The sequence below is a fragment of the Pezoporus occidentalis genome, unplaced genomic scaffold (assembly GCF_034315485.1).
Source record: "Pezoporus occidentalis ecotype Australia unplaced genomic scaffold, CSIRO_AGI_Poc_V1 ctg159, whole genome shotgun sequence".
In the NCBI taxonomy this organism is placed as follows: Eukaryota; Metazoa; Chordata; class Aves; order Psittaciformes; family Psittacidae; genus Pezoporus; species Pezoporus occidentalis.
The window spans coordinates 1823100-1845305 of NW_026913415.1; the positions used below are offsets into that span (position 1 = coordinate 1823100).

General features: G+C 59.7%; 3 protein-coding genes and 1 long non-coding RNA gene across 5 annotated transcripts in view; 2 read left to right on the top strand and 2 right to left on the bottom strand.

Annotated features, from left to right (window-relative positions):
• The window catches only part of SIN3A (SIN3 transcription regulator family member A), a 33794-nt gene extending 30317 nt beyond the window's left edge, over positions 1-3477 (bottom strand). Inside the window, exon 1 of the mRNA XM_062612156.1 lies at positions 3018-3477. The gene's annotated coding sequence lies outside the window, so the exon portion shown is untranslated. The remainder of the gene's footprint in view (positions 1-3017) is intronic.
• COMMD4 (COMM domain containing 4) overlaps positions 1-22206 on the top strand; it is a 136054-nt gene that overhangs the window by 50251 nt on the left and 63597 nt on the right. The gene's annotated exons all lie outside the window — the stretch shown is intronic.
• Positions 5301-6322, top strand: LOC134160237 (uncharacterized). The gene is made up of 2 exons (XR_009963484.1): positions 5301-5544; positions 6015-6322. It is a non-coding gene; the product is annotated as an uncharacterized LOC134160237 (long non-coding RNA).
• Positions 8546-20369, bottom strand: PTPN9 (protein tyrosine phosphatase non-receptor type 9). Of its 2 annotated transcripts, none has more exons than XM_062612177.1 (13): positions 20007-20369; positions 15920-16063; positions 15069-15158; positions 14873-14997; positions 14086-14191; positions 13404-13514; positions 12380-12708; positions 11953-12046; positions 11775-11844; positions 11325-11403; positions 10926-11076; positions 10622-10829; positions 8546-10038 (listed from the first exon to the last, which is right to left on the bottom strand). In XM_062612177.1, the coding sequence occupies exons 1-13, from the start codon at positions 20037-20039 to the stop codon at positions 9812-9814; spliced, it is 1767 nt and encodes a 588-aa protein (XP_062468161.1). In that variant the 5' UTR covers positions 20040-20369; the 3' UTR covers positions 8546-9811. The 2 variants fall into 2 exon arrangements, with proteins under 2 accessions (XP_062468161.1, XP_062468162.1); XM_062612178.1 differs by lacking the exon at positions 20007-20369 and adding an exon at positions 18264-18865.

The window sequence follows — 22206 nt, forward strand, 5'->3', positions numbered from 1 at the left end:
AGGACAAGGTTGGATTCGGCCCTACACGGCTCCTTCCTCATGCCCAGCTCCCCTTCTGCCTGCTCACTCCCCAAAGGAAAAGGCAAAGAGAGAACAGGAAGAAAGCCAATTGGGAAGTTCTGCTGCCTGGGCACCTGTTGGAACCACAACATGCCTGGGTACAGCGCCGTCTGCACAACCAAGTTGCGAAAGCACCACTGGAAAAGAGTTTGGTCCCTGCTGAAAAGGGGCAGGGAAATCACACAGCTCCAGCTGATGTGTTTAATGAAGGGGGGGGGGTGGGGGTTAAAAGGCTTCTTTTTGAGGGGAAAAAGGAATCAAACCTCAGGAGCAGCCCCTGGTCCAGGTCCAGCCCCTGGAGGTGCTCTTCTGACCCTGGAGCTCCTGCGGGTGTCCCGTGGGACAAGATTTCAATGCTGCGTATCACGGTGCCTGCTGGAAAGCAGCCGGCCAAGGTCCCGGCAGTGCTGCTGTGTGTGCTCTAACCTGGCCACACGACTTCCAGAGCATGACCCAGCCTGTTTAGCAATCGCTGGGGTGCTTTCTACACCGTGCCACACAGCCCAGATCCTTTGCCTGTAGCATGGGAATAAGCCCCTGGCCCCACTACAGAGAGGCACATCTGTGATGGGAGAGTCATCCCCAAAAGAAATGCAAAAGAAAAAGCTGCTGGGAAAGCATTTGGGAGCAGATAGGAACGTTTTCTGCAAGGTGACGTGGTGCACTTGCCACGAGGTAGACAGGATGCAGATAAACCCCGCTGGACTCATCCAGATGTGTAATACATTGGTGAGGCACCACTCTGTGCTTTGCTTTGGCAAAGGATGATCCAAACCCAGCTATACACTCCATGCAGAGGTCAGCACCACCTTCCCCATGTGCAGAGGGAATTATCAGGATACTTTTGTTTATCAGTTTTCTTTGTTTTAATAAAGAGAAGACCCCACAGGAGTTGGAAATAAGCAGCACGTCCCCAGAAGCGCACCCCCTGCCTACTGCACTGAAGTGCCAGCTAGTATGGGACTCCCTCCTATTCCAGCTTTAAGAGCCATAAAAGCGTTCCAAGGCTGGAGAAGACCAGAACAGCAATCTGGACAGAAAACGATTCATAAATCCTGGAAACACAAATGATGTGCCTGCCAATTCCAAGGCCGACACGTGCCAGGAGGCTGCGTGGAGGCTCCCCCGGCGATCTGGAGAGCATCCCCCTTCCTAACCCTGCTTGCAAAAGCAGCTTTCATCACCCAGAGGTGCCCCAAACTTTAAGGAATTGCAGCAGTTTTAGTGGGGGAACGATCACATCGAAGCTTTACAAACAAACTCACGCCAAGAGACCACTGATCTCAACCAGAAGCAGTGGGTGGGAGGGATGAATATGAGACGCTTTGGGGTGAAAAAGAAGGGCTTCCTTTTGCAGAGCCTGGAAAAAAAACCACTCATTTCACCGAGGCAGGGAAGAAAAGACCCTAAAAAGTGTGTTTCTGCATGTGGAGATCCAGCAAGGGCTGCCACGAGGCTGCCAAGGTGCTTTAAGGTGACGAAGGAATCTTCCAGGGGCTTTCAAACGATCATACTAACACAAGGGGCCATTTTATTCTATAGTCTTAAGAGCACAGTACTTTAGAACAACTTCTACCTCTCTGAAACTGTAATTTTTTAGCAAATCAGAAGTTAGGACTGGAAAACTGGAGCGCAGACAGAGCTGTACTGAATTAAGCAGGGCATTTCCCACTGGTTTACTGGCCCCACATCTTTTAGCACACCTGATGAATACACAAGCAACAAGTCAGAGAAGAAACATAAGGTCTTGGGTCATCCTGGAGCTCCACTTTAGCACATGAACCAGGTTTTGGTCCCTCCAGATCATGCAGGAGATTAAAGATCCAAGCACAGCACGAGATGTAGTTAATAACTCGCTCCAGTGCTATTTTATACACATTATTTTGCTGTTTTGCACCATTTTAGTGGCCCAAATAAAGTTGTTTCTTCAGGGACAGACCCTTCCCTCAGAGACGTTATTAGCACAAATAACAACGATTAAAACTCATTCTGAGCCCGGGCCAGGAGAGATAGTATCAAGTTAAGCAGATGTCAAGCACGTTCCTGTTTTGAGCTCTATCTGAATCCCAGGAAAACCCTGAAGCGTTTCTTTGTGGATATACAAGAGGCTAAAGAAATAAACGGGCTGAAACGTCAAGTGCGGGGCTGTGACAAGTGCACGGCGCGGCGTGGAGGGGACACGTACAAAGGGAAGCCGGCTCGCTACGACAATCGCGTAGAAATCAACGCGGGGGAGAGGAGCTCCCGGGTTTCCGTACATCCGGATGTCGCTCCAACAGGTCCCCAGGGTATCGACTGAGAAAACCGCGGCGGGGGCTCTCCGAAAAGCCACAGGAGAGCCCCCAGCGGCGTCAGTGCCGTTGCGAGTGGGCGCGGGGCCGCTGCGGGGCCCTTTGAACGGCAACTTCAGCGGGAAGTTAGGGCGGGCGGGCGGACACCGGGGCCGGGGGAGCCTCGTCCTTCCCCCCCCCGCCCCCTTAACTCCTGGGATCCCCACCGGGGGGAGGAGCCCCGGCGAAGGACCCATCTTGCAATGCGGCCGGTACCGGGGGCGGGCAATGCGGGAGCGAGCCCGCGGGGGCGGTCCCGCCGCAGCCCGGGGAGCGGCACCGGGCGGAGGGAGGGCGGGCAGGCGGAGGGGCGGGAGCTGCCCGCCTCGCAGCGCGCCCAGCGGCCGCCGCACGCTCCGCCCGCCGCTCCCGCCATGCCGGGGCCGGGACACCCCCTTCGCGCACAGCGGGGCGGGGCCGGACGGACGCAAGACCGCCCGCGCGGGCCGGGCCTCCCCGGGGACGGGGAACAGGGACCGGACCCCCCCCCCCCCAAACCCTCCCACCACCACCGTTTGCTCCCCCGTACCCCCCGCCAGGCCCCGCCCCCTACGGGTCGCCGGAGGGGGCCGGCACCGGGCCTGGCGCCCTCCGAGCCCCCCCTCTCCCCGTGCTTTTCCCGCTTACCTCGAAGCGGGCCCTGGCTGCGGCCGAGTCTCCCTCAGGGTCAGGGGGCGGCGGGCCCCTCCCGGGCGGGCTGTCCCCGGTGAGGTGAGGTGGGGGGGAGGTCCCCGCGCCCCTCCTCCCGGAGGAAGGGGGCGGGCCGGGGCGGCACCGGAGCCCCGGGCGGAGGGAGGTGTGTGTGGGGGTTCTCCCGGTGGAGGGGGGGGGAAGATGGAGTAACCGTCTGTCGGCCGCCGCGGCGGAGCGCTGCCCGCTTCTCTGTTCCCCGGGAAATCCCGCCCCCCTCCGCTCAAGGGGGGGGGGAGCCGAGACCGCCTATTGCTCGGCCAGCACGCCTATCATCGGCGAAGCCAATCAGCGCCTTGAGCCCGCCTACCTTGCCGTCTCCTATTGGCTGAAGCCGCCAGGAAGGGGATGTGGAGAGGAAAGGGAGGGGAGTGTTGAGGGGGGGGGCGGGGGTACAGCGACCGCCGAAGAAAATGTCCGTATAAGCAGCGCGTCCCGCCCCTTTTCGGTGGTCCCGCCTCCTCCGCTTCCCTATTGGCTACGGGCGCAAAGCACTAACCAATGGGCGAGCGGCTTTCGCCGAGCGTCACGGCGGGGGGGAGCCCGCCCACGCGGCGGGACGAGGGTGGAATGTTTACATCGGCGCGCGCGGAAACCATTCCCCCCCCTCCCCACTCACGGAACGGGGGCACGTGCTCGCCGACAAGCCTCCCCCCCTCACCTCCCCGCCGCCGTTCGGCGGCGGGAGGTGAGGGGGGGGGTGGCTTGTCGGCGGCTCCCGGTGAAGCGGAAAGCGGCGGCTCCCGGTAAAGGCAACAGAGGCTGCGCTCCCTTTTGTCCCCCCCACCCCAACCCATTCACTTCCGGGATGGCAGCGCCCCCTGCGGGGCGGGCTGCTTACACGTGGGGGGGGGGGGGGGGTAACACGCACGCACGCACCGGAGAGAAGGGGAGGGGGGAGCCAGGCCCGCGCAACGCCCCGCAGCCAATAGGAACGAGGGGGCGTGGCCTAAGCGGACGCCCCCCCCGCCCCTCCCGCCGGTGGCCGTTGGTGCGCGCGTTACCTCAGCGGCTTCTTCCCGCCGCCGTGAGGGAGCGGGCGGGCTAAAGCGGCTCGTACCGACCGTTAACGGTGAACTCGATGGCAGTGAAGGAGGGGGGAACTCCCGGTGTCTTCCCCGTGTCCCCCCCCGCTTCCTCTCCGCCGCCGTAGCGAGCGTCACGGCCGTACCGCCCACCGCGGTTGGGGCGGCGGAGGGAGAGGCCTCACGGAGGAAGGGTGGGAGAGGGTGATCCCCCGGGCCTTCCACACAGCCGGTGCTGAACACGGGATGGTGTTGGTTTTTAATGTAATTCTGATTCTTTATTATTGTTAACCACATGGAGTTCAACAAGGCCAAGTGCAAGGTCCCACGGTTGGGGCAATCCCAAGCTACAGGCTGTGTGGAGAAGTGGTTCAGAGCCACCTGAGGAGCAGGACTTGGGGGTTTCGAGTGAGAAGATCACCATGGCCTAGTTTCAGTGTGTGTTTGAGCACAGGACACCCCCCGTGTGCTGGGCTGCACCCCTAGAGCGTGAGCAGCAGCTCCGGGAGGGGATCCTGCCCCTCTGCTGTGCTCTGGGGAGACCCCCCTGCAGCACTGTGTGCAGTGCTGGGGTCCTCAGCATAAGGACATGGAGCTGTTGGAGCAAGTCCAGAGGAGGCCATGAGGATGATCAGGGGCTGAAGCACTTCCTGTATGAGCTGAGACCATTGTAGCTGTTCAGCCTGGAGAAGAGAATCTGTGTGGGGACCTCAGAGCAGCTTCCAGTGTCTGAAGGGGGCTACAAGGATGCTGGAGAGGAACTCTTCATCAGGGACTGTAGGGACAGGACAAGGGCGATGGCTTTAACCTGCCAGAGAGGAGACTGAGATGAGCTCTTAGGCAGAAGCTCTTCCCTGTGAAGGTGCTGAGGCGCTGGCACAGGGTGCCCAGAGAAGCTGTAGCTGCAGTGTTCAAGGCCAGGTTGGACACAGGGGCTTGGAGGAAGCTGCTCTAGTGGAAGGTGTCCCTGCCTGTGGCAGGGGGTGGAGCTGCATGAGCTTTAAGGGCCTTTCCAACACAAACCAGGCTGGGATTCCATTATTATTTTTTTCCTCACAGCATTTACACAGTTGTGGAGGGAGTTGCACAGGCACCAGCCCCCTGCCGCCTGGAGAAGCCTGGCCTGGCCTGGTCACACTCCAGAGGGAGGAAATAAAGCTGCACACACTCCACACATCTCACTCACCTCTTTGGCTAGGAGCTGCAGCTCAGTTTAGGTGCTGGAAAGTCTGTGACTGGAGGTGCTTGACCCTGCAGGGGGGCTGCTGTGCCACCATGGAGCAGGCATAGGAAGCTGGTGGTGAGGAGGCCTGAGAAATGAAGCACTCCAGAGCCAGGCTGTTTCCACACTCCCAGGACCAATTACAAGCACTGGAGTAATGGTCATTAGGGAGGCAGTGCACATCCGGCCAAGAAACCCAGGAAGCCAAGTGAAACAGGTGGGCACAGGGATGGCATCGCCACTTTGGAATCTCCCTTTAAATCCCATCTGCAGTCTCTTTGCATTTCATGCTGGGGCTTGTTGAGGTTTAGGACATCCCCACTGTGACTTTTGCTGGCAGTGATTGATCCCCATCCCGGGGGTGCTCCAGGGAAAAGTTGATGCTGCAGGCAGGGCAAAGCAAATCTCCTCCCACCCCTCTCCAAGCAGTTCAAAGCTTCATTCCCAGTAGCACTTGGCTGTCCGCATGAAGTGGCCGTTTCCACAGAAATCCCAGTGCCAAGCAGGACCTGCTGGCACAGGGAGGAGGAGGGGATGGAACAAACCCTCGTGTTGTGCAGAAGCACTGAAAACACCAGCTTTGACAAGAAACACAGCCTTGGTAATTGGTGGGGGGGGGGGGGGGGAGTGTTTGGGTTGTTTTCCCATGGAAAATGCTTACAACCCTTTCCTCCGCCTCCAGCACAGATGGGATCTTGTCCCTCCTTGCAGGGAGCTGCTGAGGTCTACGACAGCGTATTCCAGCAATTCCCATTCAGAGCCAGTGTTTTCCCTTTCCACTGTGCTGCCCAAAGGCAGCCAAGGGAATCCTCTGTCTGTCTCTGCTGTCATTTGCCTGTTGAAGGCCTCTGGGCCAGTTACAAACCCTCCAACCCTCCAGTTTAAAGTCCAACCCCACCGACTGCTGCTCTTATCACAAGAAGAGTTGAAAAGGGAAACATTCTAAAAGGCAAAAAAGAAAAATTAAGCTTAAAATAAATATATATTAACATGAACCTGAAGTGCCTTTTGATTAAACAGCCTCCTTTACAGTGTTGCCTGGTGTTCTGCCATAATGCTGACGGGCAGCCAGGACATGGGTCTCTTGGAAATGCTCTGGTTCTCCGTGCCCTCATCACACAGAATTCAGCTAAAAGGCACAACTGCCTTTACCCTTGCACACAGAGTGGGGCTGGGTGGGATTCCACAGCCTGGGAAAGGGACACAGGGCACAACCTAAAGCTGGGCTGTGGTCCTAGCACCTTGCTGAAAGCCCAAGGAGAGCTACTGCTCACAGCACAGGCCTGAAAATGACGCGCAAACACCCCCTTCCTGAATCATGGAATCGCTGAATCAACGAGGTTGCAAAAGCCCTTTAAGCTCCTCCAGTCCAACCATTGCCCAGCACTGCCAAGGCCACCACTAACCCACGGCACTGAGGCCTCGTCTCCACGCTGTGTGAACACTTGCAGGGACGGTGACTGCAGCCCTGCCCTGGGCAGCCTGTTCCAATGCCTGAGCACCCTCTGGGGAAGGAATTGTTCCTCAGCTCCATCTAAACCTGCCCTGGTGCAGCTTGAGGCCGGTTCCTCTTGTCCCATCCCTTGTTCCTTGGGAGCAGAGCCCAGCCCCTCCTGGCTCCATCCTCCTGTCAGGCAGTTGCAGGGAGCGATCAGGTCCCCCGAGCCTTCTCTTCTCCAGACAACCCCCCAGGTCTATCAGCCGTTCCCCATCACACTTGTGCTCCAGGCCCTGCACCAGCTCTGCTGCCCTGCTCTGGATTTCCTGCACACGTGCCAACAGGAAAGCCCAGCTGGGTAAAGAAAGGGTGCTGGGATCCTTCTTCCCAGGGATGAGGAGCTCCCTTGGATGCTGGAGCTGCCCTGCAACAGGGACTGGGAGGGAAACTCCAGGCCAGCCCAAGTTGGAGGAGCTGCTTTGCAGGTCAGGCCGATGCTGCTTGAGGAGCACAGCAGGAAGGAGATCCCCCCCCAGCTGAAACAAAGCAGCTCCACAGGCAGGACATGCACAGCACCAGGAGTACTCAAATCCCACCCAGCCATGGCACTGGTGCATGCACCCCTCCAAGACAGACACCCTGCTGCTGCCACCAGTCCTTTTCCAGCCATCCCACCCATGCTTTGGCCCCAGTTTGGCATGGCCAAGTCTGACACAGCTTGCAGGCTTCCCCTTCTGCCAATCCCAGAAAGGCCTCCTTGGCTTCTGCTCACTCCAGCTGAGCAAACACAGATGCTTCTCTTCCCACCTATCTGTGAGCCTGCTCGGGGACATGTGCTCTCCTGCTGGCTCTAGGGCTTAATTTGCACCAGCCACCTTCTTTCTTCCCTTCCCTGAAGCCTCAGGCTGTGGCTGCTGCTCCAGGACTGGCATTGCTCATACCCAAAGGCACTGGGGCAGGCTGTCACCCCTGGAGCTCATAGGCAGCTCAGCCACATTCCCCTCCAGCTGTGCCCATATGGTATTGTGCCCTCACCCCCAAATCCAGCAGCCAAATGCTGCTGCCACCATTTAAATACTCCCAAAAGCAGGAAGACAATGGATGCTGCCCAGAGCATGGCAGTAACTGAAGAAATAATACCAGGAATGCCCAACACCTCCATTCCTTTAATCTTTGCTTCCATGCCTTGATACCTGTAGCATCACAACGCTGTTCAAATCAGCAGCTGCCCATCCTTTTTGACAGCGTGGCCAGTGGCCCCGCTAGCTCGGCCCCTCCATCCAGGGCATTGCCTTTCCAGCTAGGCCCTGGGTTTTCCTCACAGGCAGAGGTTTGGTGTCCTGGATGGCTCATCAGGGTGCCACTTTCTGAGGAATTATTAGTAAAAATGAATGGAAGGAAGGTGGAGAAAGGGACTACACAAAGAAGCAGCATCTCCAAAGAGCCTGTTGCTTGAAGGACGAAAGGAGAGGATGCTCTGGGGCATGAGAAGAGCGGTAGGAGCATGGAGGGGGGCTTGTTCCTTCCCTCCTGCCCTTATCCTGCCTGCGCAGGGACACTGCCTGCAGCCTGCTTATCTCCCATGGGGCCTCAACCAGGACCAGGGCCTGAGCCCTCCAGCCCCATGCAAATCCCACCCCATGTTCCCCAAAGTGCTATGAGGCTGTGGCAGGGCTGTGTGTCCCCAGGGATGGGACCAGCTTGATTTTGGGAACCACAAAGCCCTCCACTCCCCTCCCTCTCCTCTCCTGCCCTAGACTGACTCCACAAGAGCCAAAAGGCCTGGTCACTGGTAGTATATTTATAGGTCGATACAAATCAAATCAAAACCAAACCCAAAAAGTAACAACAACAAAAACATTTCTCTGAACGAGAGCAAAACAGGAACATTTACAAATAACTTCTGGCTCTGGCTTGGATCAAGTTAATGTTAAATAAAAAAAAAACCAACAAAAAACAACCAAACAAAACCCCAACCCCCCCCCCCCCCGATTATAAAAAAATAAGAATATACACATTCAAAGAGCTTATTACAGTATAAAGGCCCAAGGTGCAGGCGCCGCAGCCCCAGCTCCCCGGCCCTCGGTTGTCACCTCTCCAGGGCTCAGGCTCTTTGTGCTCAGCGCTTTTCCAGCCTGTGACTCACCACAGGGCTGGGTTCCCACTGCCGGCAACCCGGAGAGCCGGTCGGTCCCCATGCATCCCTCTCTCTGTCCCCATCACCTCGTACCTAAGTGATGCCCCAAGGGGCACGGGACGCCGGTGAGCCAACCCACAGCCAATGGCCTCCAGACCCTCCTCCCAGGAGCACAGTCTCCCAGCGGGAGGTGAGGATGGGGAAGATGAGAGAAGGGAAGCAGGGGATGCTGCCGAGCAACCCCATGGGGTACCGGGTCCCAGCGCTGCCCGTGGGGAGCAGGGGAGGCAGGAAAGGGGGAAACAAAGGAAGACAAGACAGAGCCAGGCCCAAACTCACCGCTCCAGGGATCACAGCAGGGAGAGGGCAGGACAGGAGGGCCCCACGGGAGCTGTGAGAACGGGTGCTTGTATATATGTATCTATATAATAGCCGGGGACGGGCACAGCATGGATATATTATATACACACATACATACAGACACACAGACGTAGTGGCAGGTAAGACTGAAGTAGGTGCCTCTTCCTAAGCCCCCGGCAGGGGCAGGACTGGAAATACATTTCCTAGGGCTTTACAAAGCCCCTCTTAGATACATTTTAGATGGTCCCACCAAAACAATATATCAAACAAAAGAAGAACACAACTCGAAGAGAAGAAAAACCACCTCCCCAAGCAACCAGCCAACCACCCACCCAACACAAACACCGTGAGGAGGAGCGAGAGCCTCTTCCCGCGCCGTCCTCTGCCCCCAGTGAGCGACAGCCACCGCTTGGGTTGATAAGGCACAGTTTGACAGCAGTGCTAATGGTCACGGATGGGCAGTGCCTGCTGCTGGTGGGCAGCTGCCTGCACACTGCTGTGTCCTGGTGGGCGCAGGGGCGGCTCTGGCAGCCCTGGGTCCTGTGGGTCTCAGTGTCCCGGTGAGCTCTTGTCCGGGGCGGGCCGGCTGTGGTTGGGGAGCAGGAGCCCCTCGCGCTGGGCGTGCTCCAGGATGGCCGTGTAACAGAAGTAATACTGCTCGGGGGTCTGGATGCTGAAGGCGCGCTGGGTCCGCATGCGCAGCACCGTCTGGTAGATGTTGAGCGTGCCCACGTCCTGCAGCTGCGACAGGCAAATGTCCAGCGCGCAGAAGGTACCTGGGGACGGCAACGGGGATGGTGTCGGCCACCAAAGAGACACTGCAGCCTCTTGGGAGAATCAGAGAGGGGCAGTGGTGGCCATCAGCACACCCAGCAACTTCCTACGTGATGCCATGGGCATCAGAAGCCAGCAACTAGTGCCCAAGAATGCTGGGCTGGGTCAGCCTGGAGAAGAGGAGGCTCCTTAAGGGGAGACCTGAGAGCAGCTCCAGTGCCTAAAGGGGCTCCAGGAAACCCGGAGAGGGGCTTGGGACAAGGGATGTAGGGACAGGCCAAGGGGAATGGCTTGAACCTGCCAGAGGGGAGACTGAGATGGGCTCTTAGGCAGAAGCTCTTCCCTGTGAGGTTGCTGAGGCGCTGGCACAGGGTGCCCAGAGGAGCTGTGGCTGCCCCATCCCTGGCAGTGTTCAAGGCCAGGTTGGACACAGGGGCTTGGAGCAAGCTGCTCCAGTGGAAGGTGTCCCTGCCCGTGGCAGGGGTTGGAGCTGGTTGAGCTTTAAGGTCCCTTTCAACACAAACCAGGCTGGGATTCTGCGATTCTCCTGGGCCCACCAAATCCTCATCCCCGCTACCCCATTACCTGTCCTGCCGATGCCAGCACTGCAGTGCACCACGACTGGGGGTCCCCCCGGGTGACCCTTGAAGCGAGGTCCCAGGGCACTGACTGCCACCCGCTGCTGCTGCTTCACAGCCCCCAGGAAGTCAATGAGGGTGGCAGCAGAGGAGGGGACGCCGTAATCCGGCCAGCTCAGGTACTGGAAGTGGGACACGAGCCGCCGCTCCCTGGTCTGGAGGCAAGCAGTGGGGTTACACCCTCTCCCCTGGCCATGGAGGACCCCCGGTGTCCTCCTGCCATCCCCTGCCAGGCTGCTGCAGCCACGCACCTCTGAGCTGTGGATCTCCAGGATGGTTTTCTTATAGTGGCTGAGGTTCTCCACACCCAGGTTGGTGATGGTCAGCGCCCCAAAGCACACCTTTGTGTCCTTCTCCAGGGGCCAGTACTGCCCACACTTCCTCCTGCCTCCCTCCTCCAGCCTGGGAGCAGCACAAGGATAAGCTGGTGAAGTCCTCCTCGCCTTACTTAGGGACATGTTCCATGCCACCCCCCTTTGGTCCCCACATGGGCTGAATGGCCTATTCCTGACGTGATGCCCCCACCCTGCAGGGCTCTGGCTGGCACCACGGCTGCAGGGTCACTGCAGGGAGTGCAGCGCTACCCATCCAGCATCAGAAATGCTCCTTTTCCCAAGGAAACCTGAACTGTGCCCCCCATGTGCACTCACCGTGTCGTCATCACGATCACCAGGACATTCTGCTCCCACACCATGCGCCAGAAGTCACCATAGGTATTTTCCAGAGGCCCTGCAGGGACACCACACGCATCAAGCCCCTTTGCCCAGTAGTCCCTTGCCCCCAGCCAGAGCCCTTTCTCATGGGGACCACCCCAGTGTGGATCCACCAACCCTGCCTGGAGCTGCAAGAGACTGCCCCCTGCTCCAGCACCAAATCCCTATGGCTCAGCCCTGATCCCCCCTTCTCTGTTCCCTGCTGCTTCATCCCTGGGCAGATGGGACCCAGAGAGGGCCAAATCCACCCAGAGAGAAGGGGACTTGCTGGGCAGTGCCCTGCTCCCGGGATGTCCCCCACTGTGGCTGGTGACTGATGCTGGGCAGGGAGGTGAAGCCCATTCATGCATCAGGAGCAAAATGACCCCTTGGTGGCTTGTGCCGTACCCTGAGTCCCAATGTAAGCGTTCCTCTGCTTGTAGCCATCCATGAAGCTCGCGTTGATGTAGTCAGTCAGCTGCAGGGACAAAAGCATGCACAGCATGAGCCCCCTGGAGCTCCATGGCCGGGATGGGGGGACAGCCAGGATGGGGGGGACCCCAAATTCCCATCCCCACCGGCTCACCTCCGGGCGGCTGTATGGCTTCGCCAGCTTGACACGGGTTTGGTCCAGGCAGGGCACGTCCCCGTACCGGTTCTTCTCCTGGTTGTAGGGTGCCCTGGGAGGCAGGGGAGAGGAGAGGGAAGTAGGGATGCTTTCTAGGCAGGGAAGGAAAGGGAAGACCTCTCCCTCCACACAAGCCTTCAGTGCCTGTAGCCTGGGCTCTGCTGCCATCAGCTGGCCAAAGCCTCGGGAAGCAGAGTCCCAGCCACGTCCTTGTCCCTGCTGTCCCCCAGTGGCTGCAAGAGCCACAAAAGGGGCTCGCAGCGACGCTAGGCTGGGGCTCACAGAGCAGCGCACCTCAAAGAGGCAGCGGGAGCAGAGGGAGAGGGTCCCAGTGTTCTGCTGCAAGAGAGGGGTCCCCCCAATGGGCTGCTTGCCCCCAACTCACAAAGAGCACACAAAGGTGCCCGCGGGGCTCCTGCGCCGAATGTCTTCGTACTCTTCATAGATGCCGCGTTTCTGCTTGTGGCTGACGTGGTCCAGCAGCTCCTGCAGCGTCACAGACTTGGGCCCAGGGACGTGGACGGAGCCGTTGTCTTTGGGGGCCGCCAGCGGCACCAGGATGAGCTCGTCCAGGGGGTCGGGGTGCCCGTTCTGCTGCGGCAGGAACCGGCAGTTCCAGCTCAGAGGGTCCAGTCTGAGGGACCCCCCCAGGTACTCGGGGAGGCATTCCCGGGGCAGGTGCTCCTTCAGCTCCGACATCTTCACCATCTGCACCTGCGGGCAGAGAGGGAAGCACAGGGGTGACTCCAAGAAGGATGGAGAGGGTTTGCTGGGGAAGGGGACAGAGATCACAACAGCCTGGACCAGTTCCCATGGACCCCAATCAGCATCGGGGTCTTCCCCCTTCCTCCTCTGCCTTGGAAGGGGACCTGAGAGGACATTGGTGGGGGGACAAGGGCTGTCCCCACCTCACGTTCCCAGGGTGGGAGTCCACATGGACACCCAGCTCCACATTTCTGAGCTCCTACCCAAAGCAGAAGGGCAAAGTCCAGCCCAGGGAGGTATCAGCCTGGAGCTGGGCTCTATCAGCACCGCTGATGCTGAGGATGCTGGTTCAGGTGGGTTTGCCTTTGCCAGGTAGGGCCTGAGCACAGGTATTGAAAGTTCCCTTTCTCCTGTGTGCTCAGCAGAGGTTTCCTTTCCCTTTAATCCTTTACCATTGCCTCCACTTGCTGCTGCTGGCAGCCTCCCCACAAGGAAAGAAACCAAAGGCAACTTCCAAAGCTACTTGCTGAAAACACCAAAGCAGGTTGGCTCCTACAGAGGAGGCCGAGGGAGCCTCTGTTTCCCATGGATTTGAGCTCAGCGGATGGAGCTGAGGGGCACAGGGTGCTTACACCATCCTGTCCCAAAAGGAAACCACCCCCAGCCATCCCCAAGTGTCCCGTGCTGGGGGTCCCCGAGCTCACCCGCTCCCGCAGCTTCTCCTTGAGCAGCAGGCTGATGATGGAGTAGGGCACACGGAACCACATGGGCGCTCCCACGATGAAAACCTTCTTGAGCCGGGCCGGGAAGGCTCCCTGCAGGCAGGAGGGGGTCAGAGCCACGCTGTGGGGCAGGAACCGGCCCCTCTCCATGCTCTGACAGCGTGTGGGGGCACGTCCCAGCAGAGGTGATACCAAAGGGACCCCAAAGCGGCAATGCCACATCTGAAGCACATCTTTTTCCCATAGGAAATCAAATGATTTCCACGGAATTAGGCAGGATAAGGGATTGGCTCTGCAGGGGAGCCAGGATTTGCTCAGAGCGCACACCCCGGCCAGTATTTGCTGTTATTTCTTCCTTCCAGCGAAGGGAGGAGGCACCAAATGCCAGCACGACTGGAGAATAATTTGCATCTGTTTTCCCAACAGTGCTGCCAGCAGCTGCGGGAGGAATTCCAGCCGGGACAGCTGAGCCCTCCCAGCCACGGGATACTGCAGCATGGCTGGGTCCGGCTCCCAGCGCCTTCCTGAGCCCTATGGGGTTGGTGCTCCTCGGCCGAGACATGGTCAGCATGGTCCAGGGTGGAAACCCACACCAAACCCACAGCACTTCATGTACTCGGTGAGCAAAGCCATCCCCAGACACCAGGTCAACCCTCACCATTACCTTGAGCAGGTTGAGGATCTTCTTGCTGAGGTCCAGCTCAAAGTTGGTGTACTGCGAGCCTGCCATGTCGTAGATGAACACCAGCCCATTCCTCTGCGTTTCAAAGCTGAGAGAGGGCAAAGACCAACATCAACCCCATCACATCCAACTGCTCGGCTCCTGCACGAGCAGTTCTAGCCCTGCCCTCCACTTGCTGACTCCAAAAAATCCCCTTTGTGCTTCCAGGACCCAGCCTCACTTCTGCATTTCCCAGCTGCTCCACCACCTCTTCCTAGAACCCTTATTTAAGCCTTGGCTTGTGCCTTAAGCCTGTCTCAGGCACACCAGCCGTGATGAGTATGTTCAAAAACAGAAAGAGCCCAGCAGGATAAATGGGACATCCTGGCATTGTATTTCTGGCAGGGCTAACATTACCCGTGGCGGGGCTGCTGCTCCCCAGCCAAAGCCTGCAGGAACCAGGGGCTCTGCTGAACTAAAACCTGGATGTGAGCAGGGAAAGGCTGGAAAGAGCCTGCTGCAGGGCTGGCGGGGGCTTTGTTCCCCTGCTCAACGCCCCCATGGGGATGCCTGGCTTGACTTCAACCCAGGGGAAGACACAGGACGCTGTGAGCCCTTCTCTCCCCTACCTATAGATGCGATACGCAGAGGCCCATGGATGCAGGAATTCATGTTCATGGGAAAGGTGGCACATCTCTTCCCAGCGAAGCCTTTTGGAGGGGTTTCACCAAGCCCTCAGCAAGCAGCAGCACCTCCCCTCAGCCCCGGGACGTGCAACCCGCAGGCTCACCTCTCCACCGCTCGGTCCAGCAGGTAGAAGAGCGCCTGGAGCACCACGTGCTGCACGCTCTTGCTGGGGTGGTGCAGCTTGGCTGTGAAGAGGGCGATGGAGGCTCCCGAGGGGTCCCGCACGCTCTGGAGAGGGAACAGGGTCAGGCTACTGCCGGTACCAGAGGGTAACTCGGGGAGGGGGGACCCCAACCTACCAGGATGGTGAACTTGCCACTGAGCAGCTCCGAGCGCAGCGGCTCCTCGTGCGGCTTCAGCTTCACGATGCCCTCCTTCAGCCGCGTCTCCTGCGGGCAGGGAGCCGGTGTGACCCACCTTCACATCCCTATGGGGCACCCGCCCCCCCAGGGGAAGCCTCTGCTCCATGGTCCCATTTTCAAGCATAAGCAAAACCAGGATGGGAAAGGTATTAGGTGTGTGTATATATCCTTTATCTATGGGGAGATGCTCTGCAGCATCACACACACTGTTCTCAGCGGAGGGGAACAGGGTCACCAAGTGATCGCCATGGCTGGAATAGGATTTTTCCAGCCAGATAATACTCATAAGGGAGTGGAAAGAAGAAGACAAAATCAGGCTGAGAAAACTGGGGGACAGGCTGAGGAAGCTGGGGCTGTTCAGCCTGGAGAAGAGAGTCTGTGTGGAGACCTCAGAGCAGCTGCCAGTGTCTGAAGGGGGCTACAAGGATGCTGGAGAGGGACTCTTCATCAGGGACTGTAGGGACAGGACAAGGGCAATGGCTTTAACCTGCCAGAGAGGAGACTGAGATGAGCTCTTAGGCAGAAGCTCTTCCCTGTGAGGGTGCTGAGGCGCTGGCACAGGGTGCCCAGAGAAGCTGTGGCTGCCCCATCCCTGGCAGTGTTCAAGGCCGGGTTGGACACAGGGGCTTGGAGCAAGCTGCTCTAGTGGAAGGGGTCCCTGCCCGTGGCAGCAGTTGGAGCTGGAGGAGCTTTAAGGTCCCTTCAACCCAAACCAGGCTGGGATCCTAAGGGGAGGGACATCCCTGGGACCAGAGATCCCTCGCAGAGCTGAAGCCCTCCCCGCTTACCCGGTAGGAGTGGAAGAGCTCGATGGCCCGCAGGACGTCAAACTTGCGGGCCATGAGGAACTTGACGGCCACGTTCCAGGAGAGCGGGGACACATTGTACTGGCCCGTCCACTTGTTGATCTCCTCCAGGAACTGCTTGGTTGCCTGCAGGAGAGACGAGGGGTGTGCAGTGGGGTGGGGAGCAGTGCCCCAGGAGCATCCCTGGGCACGGTGTGAGCTACACGGTCCTCAGTGCATGGGCAGGGGCTCAGCAAACTCAGCAGCTCCTCTGGGTGAAGCTGGGAGCTCTACAGCAAGTACTGGGAAAGGAAGATGGAGATGGAGCAATGCCAGCGTGGCGAAGGGAGCCAGTGGCAGGGTGCTGGCATTGGGAAAACAGGCATGGGGCTGGGGGAGACTCATGGGAGGGAGAGGGGGAGCGGAAGGAGGGTTTTACAGGCAGCAAAGTCCTGTTCAGACACAGCAGCCCCAGCGCAGAGGGAATCCATCACCCAGCAACGGCCCCCAGGGCTGCAGCTCCACTGTGGGGCAGCAATCGTGGCCATGTGAACGTGGGTAACAAGGGCTGGTGCTTCGACATGCTCAGGACACAGACCAGCTCACCCAGTAAGGCCAGTTTCACATGGCCATAGGAGACCAGGCGAGAAGGGCTCAGTGCACAGTCCTAGGGTGCTTCTGCTGCTCCCCACAGCCCCGTAATACACTAGGGCCATCCTGCACAAGCACCCTTCCCTCCCCAAGCACCCCAAATCAGGAGAAAACAAGATAGAAACTTTTCCAACCCCAGCACTGATGGAGCAAAGTCACAAAATGAATCTTCAACCTCCCAGCAGGCCTCCAAGCCCCAAATGCCAGCAAAATAACCCTAAAATGTATTAATCTGGAATGCAGCATTTGCAAGGTGGGCTCGGGGTTTCTGAACCTTCTGTGCTAATGGAAGCATCTTCCCTTTGTGCTGCGTATTGAGCCCCTGTGCTGAACAGGAGCCCTGAGGGGGATCATGTACCCCTCAAAGGATGCAGGCAGGATGGAGGGAGTCCCCGGAACACCCCGCTCCCATCCAGGCACCCCCCAAAGCGGAGGGGTTCCATCCTCACGAGAGCAGAGGATGCCATGACAGGCACAAGGGGAGGAGGAGGAGGAGGAGGGACAGCGAGCATCGAAGGCTGGCTCCGGGCGCAGGCAGGCGGCAGTGTTGGATGTCAGGCACGGAGTTACTGGAGCCATTGAGCCAGAAAAGCTCTCGGCATTAATGACTTCCGACCGGAGGAAGCCGAGGGCTGGGGTTTATCGGCGGCGCAAGGCTGGCGGGGGCAGCGAGCCCCACTCATGACATGAGCCAAAGGAGCCCGGCTCATCCGAGGGATTGCATTCCCAGCATTGGAACAGACGGGTTCCAAAGGGGTACAGGCTCATCCGGCTGTGGGAAGTTGCTAAGGAACAGCCCAGACCCCCGGCACATCGCAGCCAGGAGCTCCCTAACTTGTATCAGAGTCTGGGCAAGCACCAGCCAGGAGCAACCTGAAAGAGAATCTCCATAGCCTGGCTCTCAGCCCTCCCTTTGCCAGTGGGATCAGTCCCCACTTCTCTGCAGTAGTGGGGGACAGGGGACCGGGTAAAGTGGGGCACCAAGGAGACAGAGCATCCAACAACCCCTCCCAGCCAGTGCCTGGCAGGAGCCATTCCTGGGAGCTGCACCGATGGGGCACCTTTATCTTCATGGCTCCATCTCCAGCAGCCTCTGCTTTGACAAAACAAAATCAGCTCTTTTATGGACCAGATTTCCGACCATTTCCCCTCTGTTGAAGTGGGATGGGAAAATAAAGGGATCTATACAGAAACCACCTTCAGCCTTAACACAACACACACATCATGTGTATGTATATGTATATATATATATCCTATCCATAAGCGAAGATGAAGAATGGATCCCCAGCTTTGCCAGGGAGTCCCCCACCTGCCCAAAAGCTGGGCTACAGATGCAAACCCAAACCAACAGCAGAGATCCTCCCTCCCCAGCATGGCACAGGGATGCCAGGCACATTCCCGCTGCCCTCAGACCAACACCAGAGCCAACACCACAGCTGGAGATGGGAAAGACACCCTGAGATGATGGGAAGGATGCCCCGAGGGGCTCAGTGGCAGCGGCAAGAGGATGCGCTGTGTGATTCAGTGTCTCCTTCCTCAGCATCCAACCCACCACGCTGCACGCAATCCCACTTCCAGTATCCAATTCAAGGGATGTCGGGTTGTTTGCAAGGAGGGAGCTCCGCAAAAACAAGTGCTGGTTTGGCAGCCATGAATTCCAGCTTTCTCCAGGAACAAAACAACATCCCGAGCTTACCAGTGCCGACACTCAACAGCAGGCGAGCGTTACCCAGCTGAGCACCAACACCAGCTCCACTGGCTCCCACCATCGTTTGTGTCCCCATCCCATATGGATTCTGAGAGGTGTGGAGCCGAGCACAGGGTCTGGCTCGGGGGTGGCAGCAGGAAGCAGGGGTGACACGGCCCGCGGCCGGGCGCTTTGAACAATGCTGCTCTATGGAGCGCTGGCGTCATCCACGTCCCCGCTGCGCCAGGGCAGGGTGGTGACAAAGCCACTGCTATGGAACATGGGGCTCTTCAAACCCACCCTCCTCCTTCAGCACCGGGGGAGGAATAACTCCTGTAACATGGCAGATGGGCTAAACCCCCCGAGGAACACCCGCTTGGTCCCTCTGGAATAGGCTGGGAACTGCGGAGATCCTACAGAGCAGGACACAACCCAAGGCTGGCAGGGAGAGGAGAGTGGTGAATTCACCCCAGGCTTGCTGTTGGTAATGGGGGAGAATGGAGCAAGCAGAGGAAATCCCCATGATCCCAAGGACGATAAGAAGGTGGCAGGAAGGGGATGGCCCATCCCCAGCCAGCACTTACCCATGACAAGAAAAAAACTGACACTATTTTAGCTTCCAAGACAGAGGCCAGCACCAGGGGCAGCCTTCCCCCACCCCAGCCTGATGATCCAGACCTGGAGCCCTTATTGCAAATACCCCTTCATCTTCTCCATCCACTATTCCTACACAAACCAAACACTCCGGACACCAGCTCTCAATGCAAACCAAACCAAACCGATCCTCCCTGCCAGAGCAGGGGCTTCCAGAGCCATGTCTGCTGGAAGCTTTGCCCTCTCTGCAATGCAGAACACAAATCAAGGGCACCCCCAGGGACACGGGGCACAAACACCCCCACCTCCTGCAGATTCGATTACCCTGGAGGTAGGCTCTGGGAGCGGTGATGATAAGAGGGAGGTGTGGTGGAGGAGAAAGCCTGGGAGTGCTGCGTTTCCCAAGCATGGGCTGCAGGATGGACTCATCCAGCTCTGGCTGAGCGGGGCAATGGGGGGTTTGGGGAACCCCCCCTATGGACAAGATGGATGTTTTAAAGAGAAAAGCAACCAACCAAACCCAAAAGCGACCACCCGGTCCCTTTCCCCTTTGCACGGCAGCCTCAAGGTGGCTGATGCGACCACCTGAGGGGAGCCTGGCTTCGGGGAAGCCTCCGCATCCCGGTCCAGCGGGCTCGGGGTGCGGGTGCAGAGCCCAGAGTGGGCACCGCTGGTGATGGGGGCACACAGAGGAGGGGGGGGAGCCGGGGGCTGCCGTCTCCATCCCATGCTCCCCGCTTGGCTCCGTGGAGCCGAGCAACATCCTCCCGCGGTGACGCAAGGGCCGGCGGAGGAAGCCGGGACGTCACGGGAGGCCTGGGGCGTGGGAAGCGCGTGCACACGCAGCCCCGCGCCAGGCTGCCCCCCGGCCCCACCGGCACCCACCGGCGGGGGGGGGCTCCCCGCTACCGGGGGTGCGGGACCCCAGCGCCCTGCGTGCCCCGGCAAGGGCCCTGCGCAGGCCTTTGGGTGTGAGGGGAGCCCTGAGCGACTGGGGGTGCTGTGCGGGTGCGGGGATGTCCGGAGAGGGGTGGGGGCTTTGTAGATGGGGTTTTCCTTAGGGAGAACCGCCCCACCGGGAAAAAAACACCGGGCACGGGAGCAGCGCACGGGGTCCTGACCGGCCCGAGCCCCAGCCCCAGCCCGGCGGGGACCTACCTGCTCCTCCTCGGCGCTGAGCTCCGCGGCCATGCTGCGCGGCCCCGCTGTGCCCCGGGCCGGGCCGTGCCGAGCAGAGCCGGGCTAAGCGGCGGGCGCCCCGGCGGAGCCCATCCCCGGGGACCGGCGGCGCTGCTGGCACCGGCCCCTCCCGGCCACCGCAGGCTGGGCGAGGGCGGCTCCGCCCCGGGGTCCCCACCGAAAGTGCCCCAAGATCCGAGCTGAGCCCCGAGGCACCGGTAACAAACGGCGCTGTCCGCGGCCCCCCGGGAAGTTCCGCTGGCCCCAGGGAAGCGCCGCTCGGCTGGGCCGGGCCGGGCTCAGCTCCCGCTCCGCTCTGCCCCGGTGGGGGCGGCGGCAGGAAGCGCCCACAGCCCCCTCCTCTCCTCCTCTTCCTCCTCCTCCTCCCTCAGCCCGGCCCCGGCGGGAGGAGGCGGGGGCCCGGAAGCCGTTCCCGGCGGGGAGCTGGGGGCCGGCACCTCCGACATGGCCCTGCCCGGGCTCGGTTCGGCTCTGCCCGGGGTGGGGGGGGCACCGCGTTCCCCGGCACCCCCAGCGTCAGCTGCAGCCGCTAAGATGGTGGCGGGTGGCTCCGGCAGCCATCCTCCGCAGCCCGTGGAGCGGCGGCTCTGCCCTCCGCGGGGCCCCACGGCCATCCCTTCAGCCCTGGGTGCGCGCTGTTCTGTGTGAGCGTGACCCCGGGCCGGGGCTCCGGCCCCCCGGGGCGCCCACAGCCTCGCCTCTCCCGCCTGCCCTTCCCGGCAGCAGCGTCCTCCCTTGCCAGCGCTGGATGCTCGCAGCGCTCCCCCGGCGCAGGACGGGCCGCGGCCGGGATTTCCAGCTGTTTCCTCACTCTTCCCTCCCCTGCGATCCCGAAACTGCGCTCCCCGGCTGGGCACAGATGCCGGGGTGGGGAGTGCTGAGGGTCTGCGGGGAAGGAGCAGGGTCCTGCGCCCCACCAAAGCCCAGGCCCTGGGATCAGGGGGTGTTGTTCACCCGAGGAGGACTGTGGTGGCAACACAGCCGCAGTTAAAGCCCTCGGGGGGGTTGACCCCACCTCTGTTCCTGCTGAAGCTGCTGCCCCTTCCCGTTGGGAGCCGGGCAGGGAGCAGCTGGGAGCGGGATCGCACCCAGCACATAGAACAGTCACAGCAACAACCGGCGCCGGGCCCGGTGACTTCCGTTTAACACCCTCTCTCCAAACACAGCCTGGCGTTTCCAACAGGAATTATAAGGCAAATATTTATTTCTCCAGCCCCAGCTCCTGCTTTTAAAAGGGAAACTATGCAGCATCATCTGGAGCCGGCGGGAAGCTCCGGTTGCTTCGCTCTTGCTCCCCTCCATCCATCAGGGCATGCAGCAGAAGGCAGCCCCCCCTCTTCAGCTGGGTTCTCTCCCCTTCCCACTCCATTCCGGAGGTTGCAGGACCTTGAACAGTTGCTGCAGGGCAGCGGTAACCGGAGCTGCAGCTTTCTCTTGCCCTGAGGGATGCGCAGAGCTGACATCCAGATGCCCACCTCCGGCTTTAATTGCCTGAATGGAAGGAAAACTCTGCTGCCAGGAGGCTGGATGCGGGCTCCCGGCATCCAGGGCTCTCCCTGCCAGCCAAAGGATGGGGGGAACCAGCAGCCTGGGGAGGACAAGGCAGCCCAGATGTTTGTCCTCCCAGGCCAGCGGCTTTATTAAATCACACTAAACCTTCATCAAATAAGCAGCCGTTCAGAGCCTGCAGCACGCTCGGCCGCATCCGCACGCTGCAGAGCTGAGGGGCTGCTTCCTCCCCTCCGGAGCAGGGGGAGTGAGGCCAGTTCCTGCTGCCCGCTGGTCTAATCAATAGCGGCTGCACGGTCAGCGCGCAGGCAGCCCACACGCTTGGCACGGGAACAAGCCTTTTTCTGGGAAAGCCAGGGGTGGGAGGGCAGGATACAAGTGCCCCCGCTATCTGCAGGCAGCCAGCCCCACGCGCCCTATCTCTGCCTGGATGCAGGCCCTCCTCCGGGGCAGTTTCATGGATGAGAGGGCTGTGTTTAGCTTGGTGTTTCACTCCATAGCAAGAGGGTTTGCAGCTCCCTCTGAAAAACAACCTGTGGATATGGAGGACGATTTTTTCCTCCCTGCTAAAACTAGGGAGAGGCAGCAGCTGGTGCTCGCAAAGTGGGCTTGGCCTGAGCCAAGAGGGACGGTGGAGAATGGAACCCAC

Bases quoted from the DNA above. Each gene is read 5' to 3' on its own strand.
- PTPN9 (XM_062612177.1), bottom strand. From the start codon at position 20,039: ATGGCCGCGGAGCTCAGCGCCGAGGAGGAGCAG. The intron at 12,709-13,403 runs GTGAGCTCGGGG...CTCTGCCCGCAG, and splicing joins AGGAGAAGCTGCGGGAGCGG to GTGCAGATGGTGAAGATGTC. The intron at 11,077-11,324 runs GTGAGTGCACAT...TGCTGCTCCCAG, and splicing joins GTGATCGTGATGACGACACG to GCTGGAGGAGGGAGGCAGGA.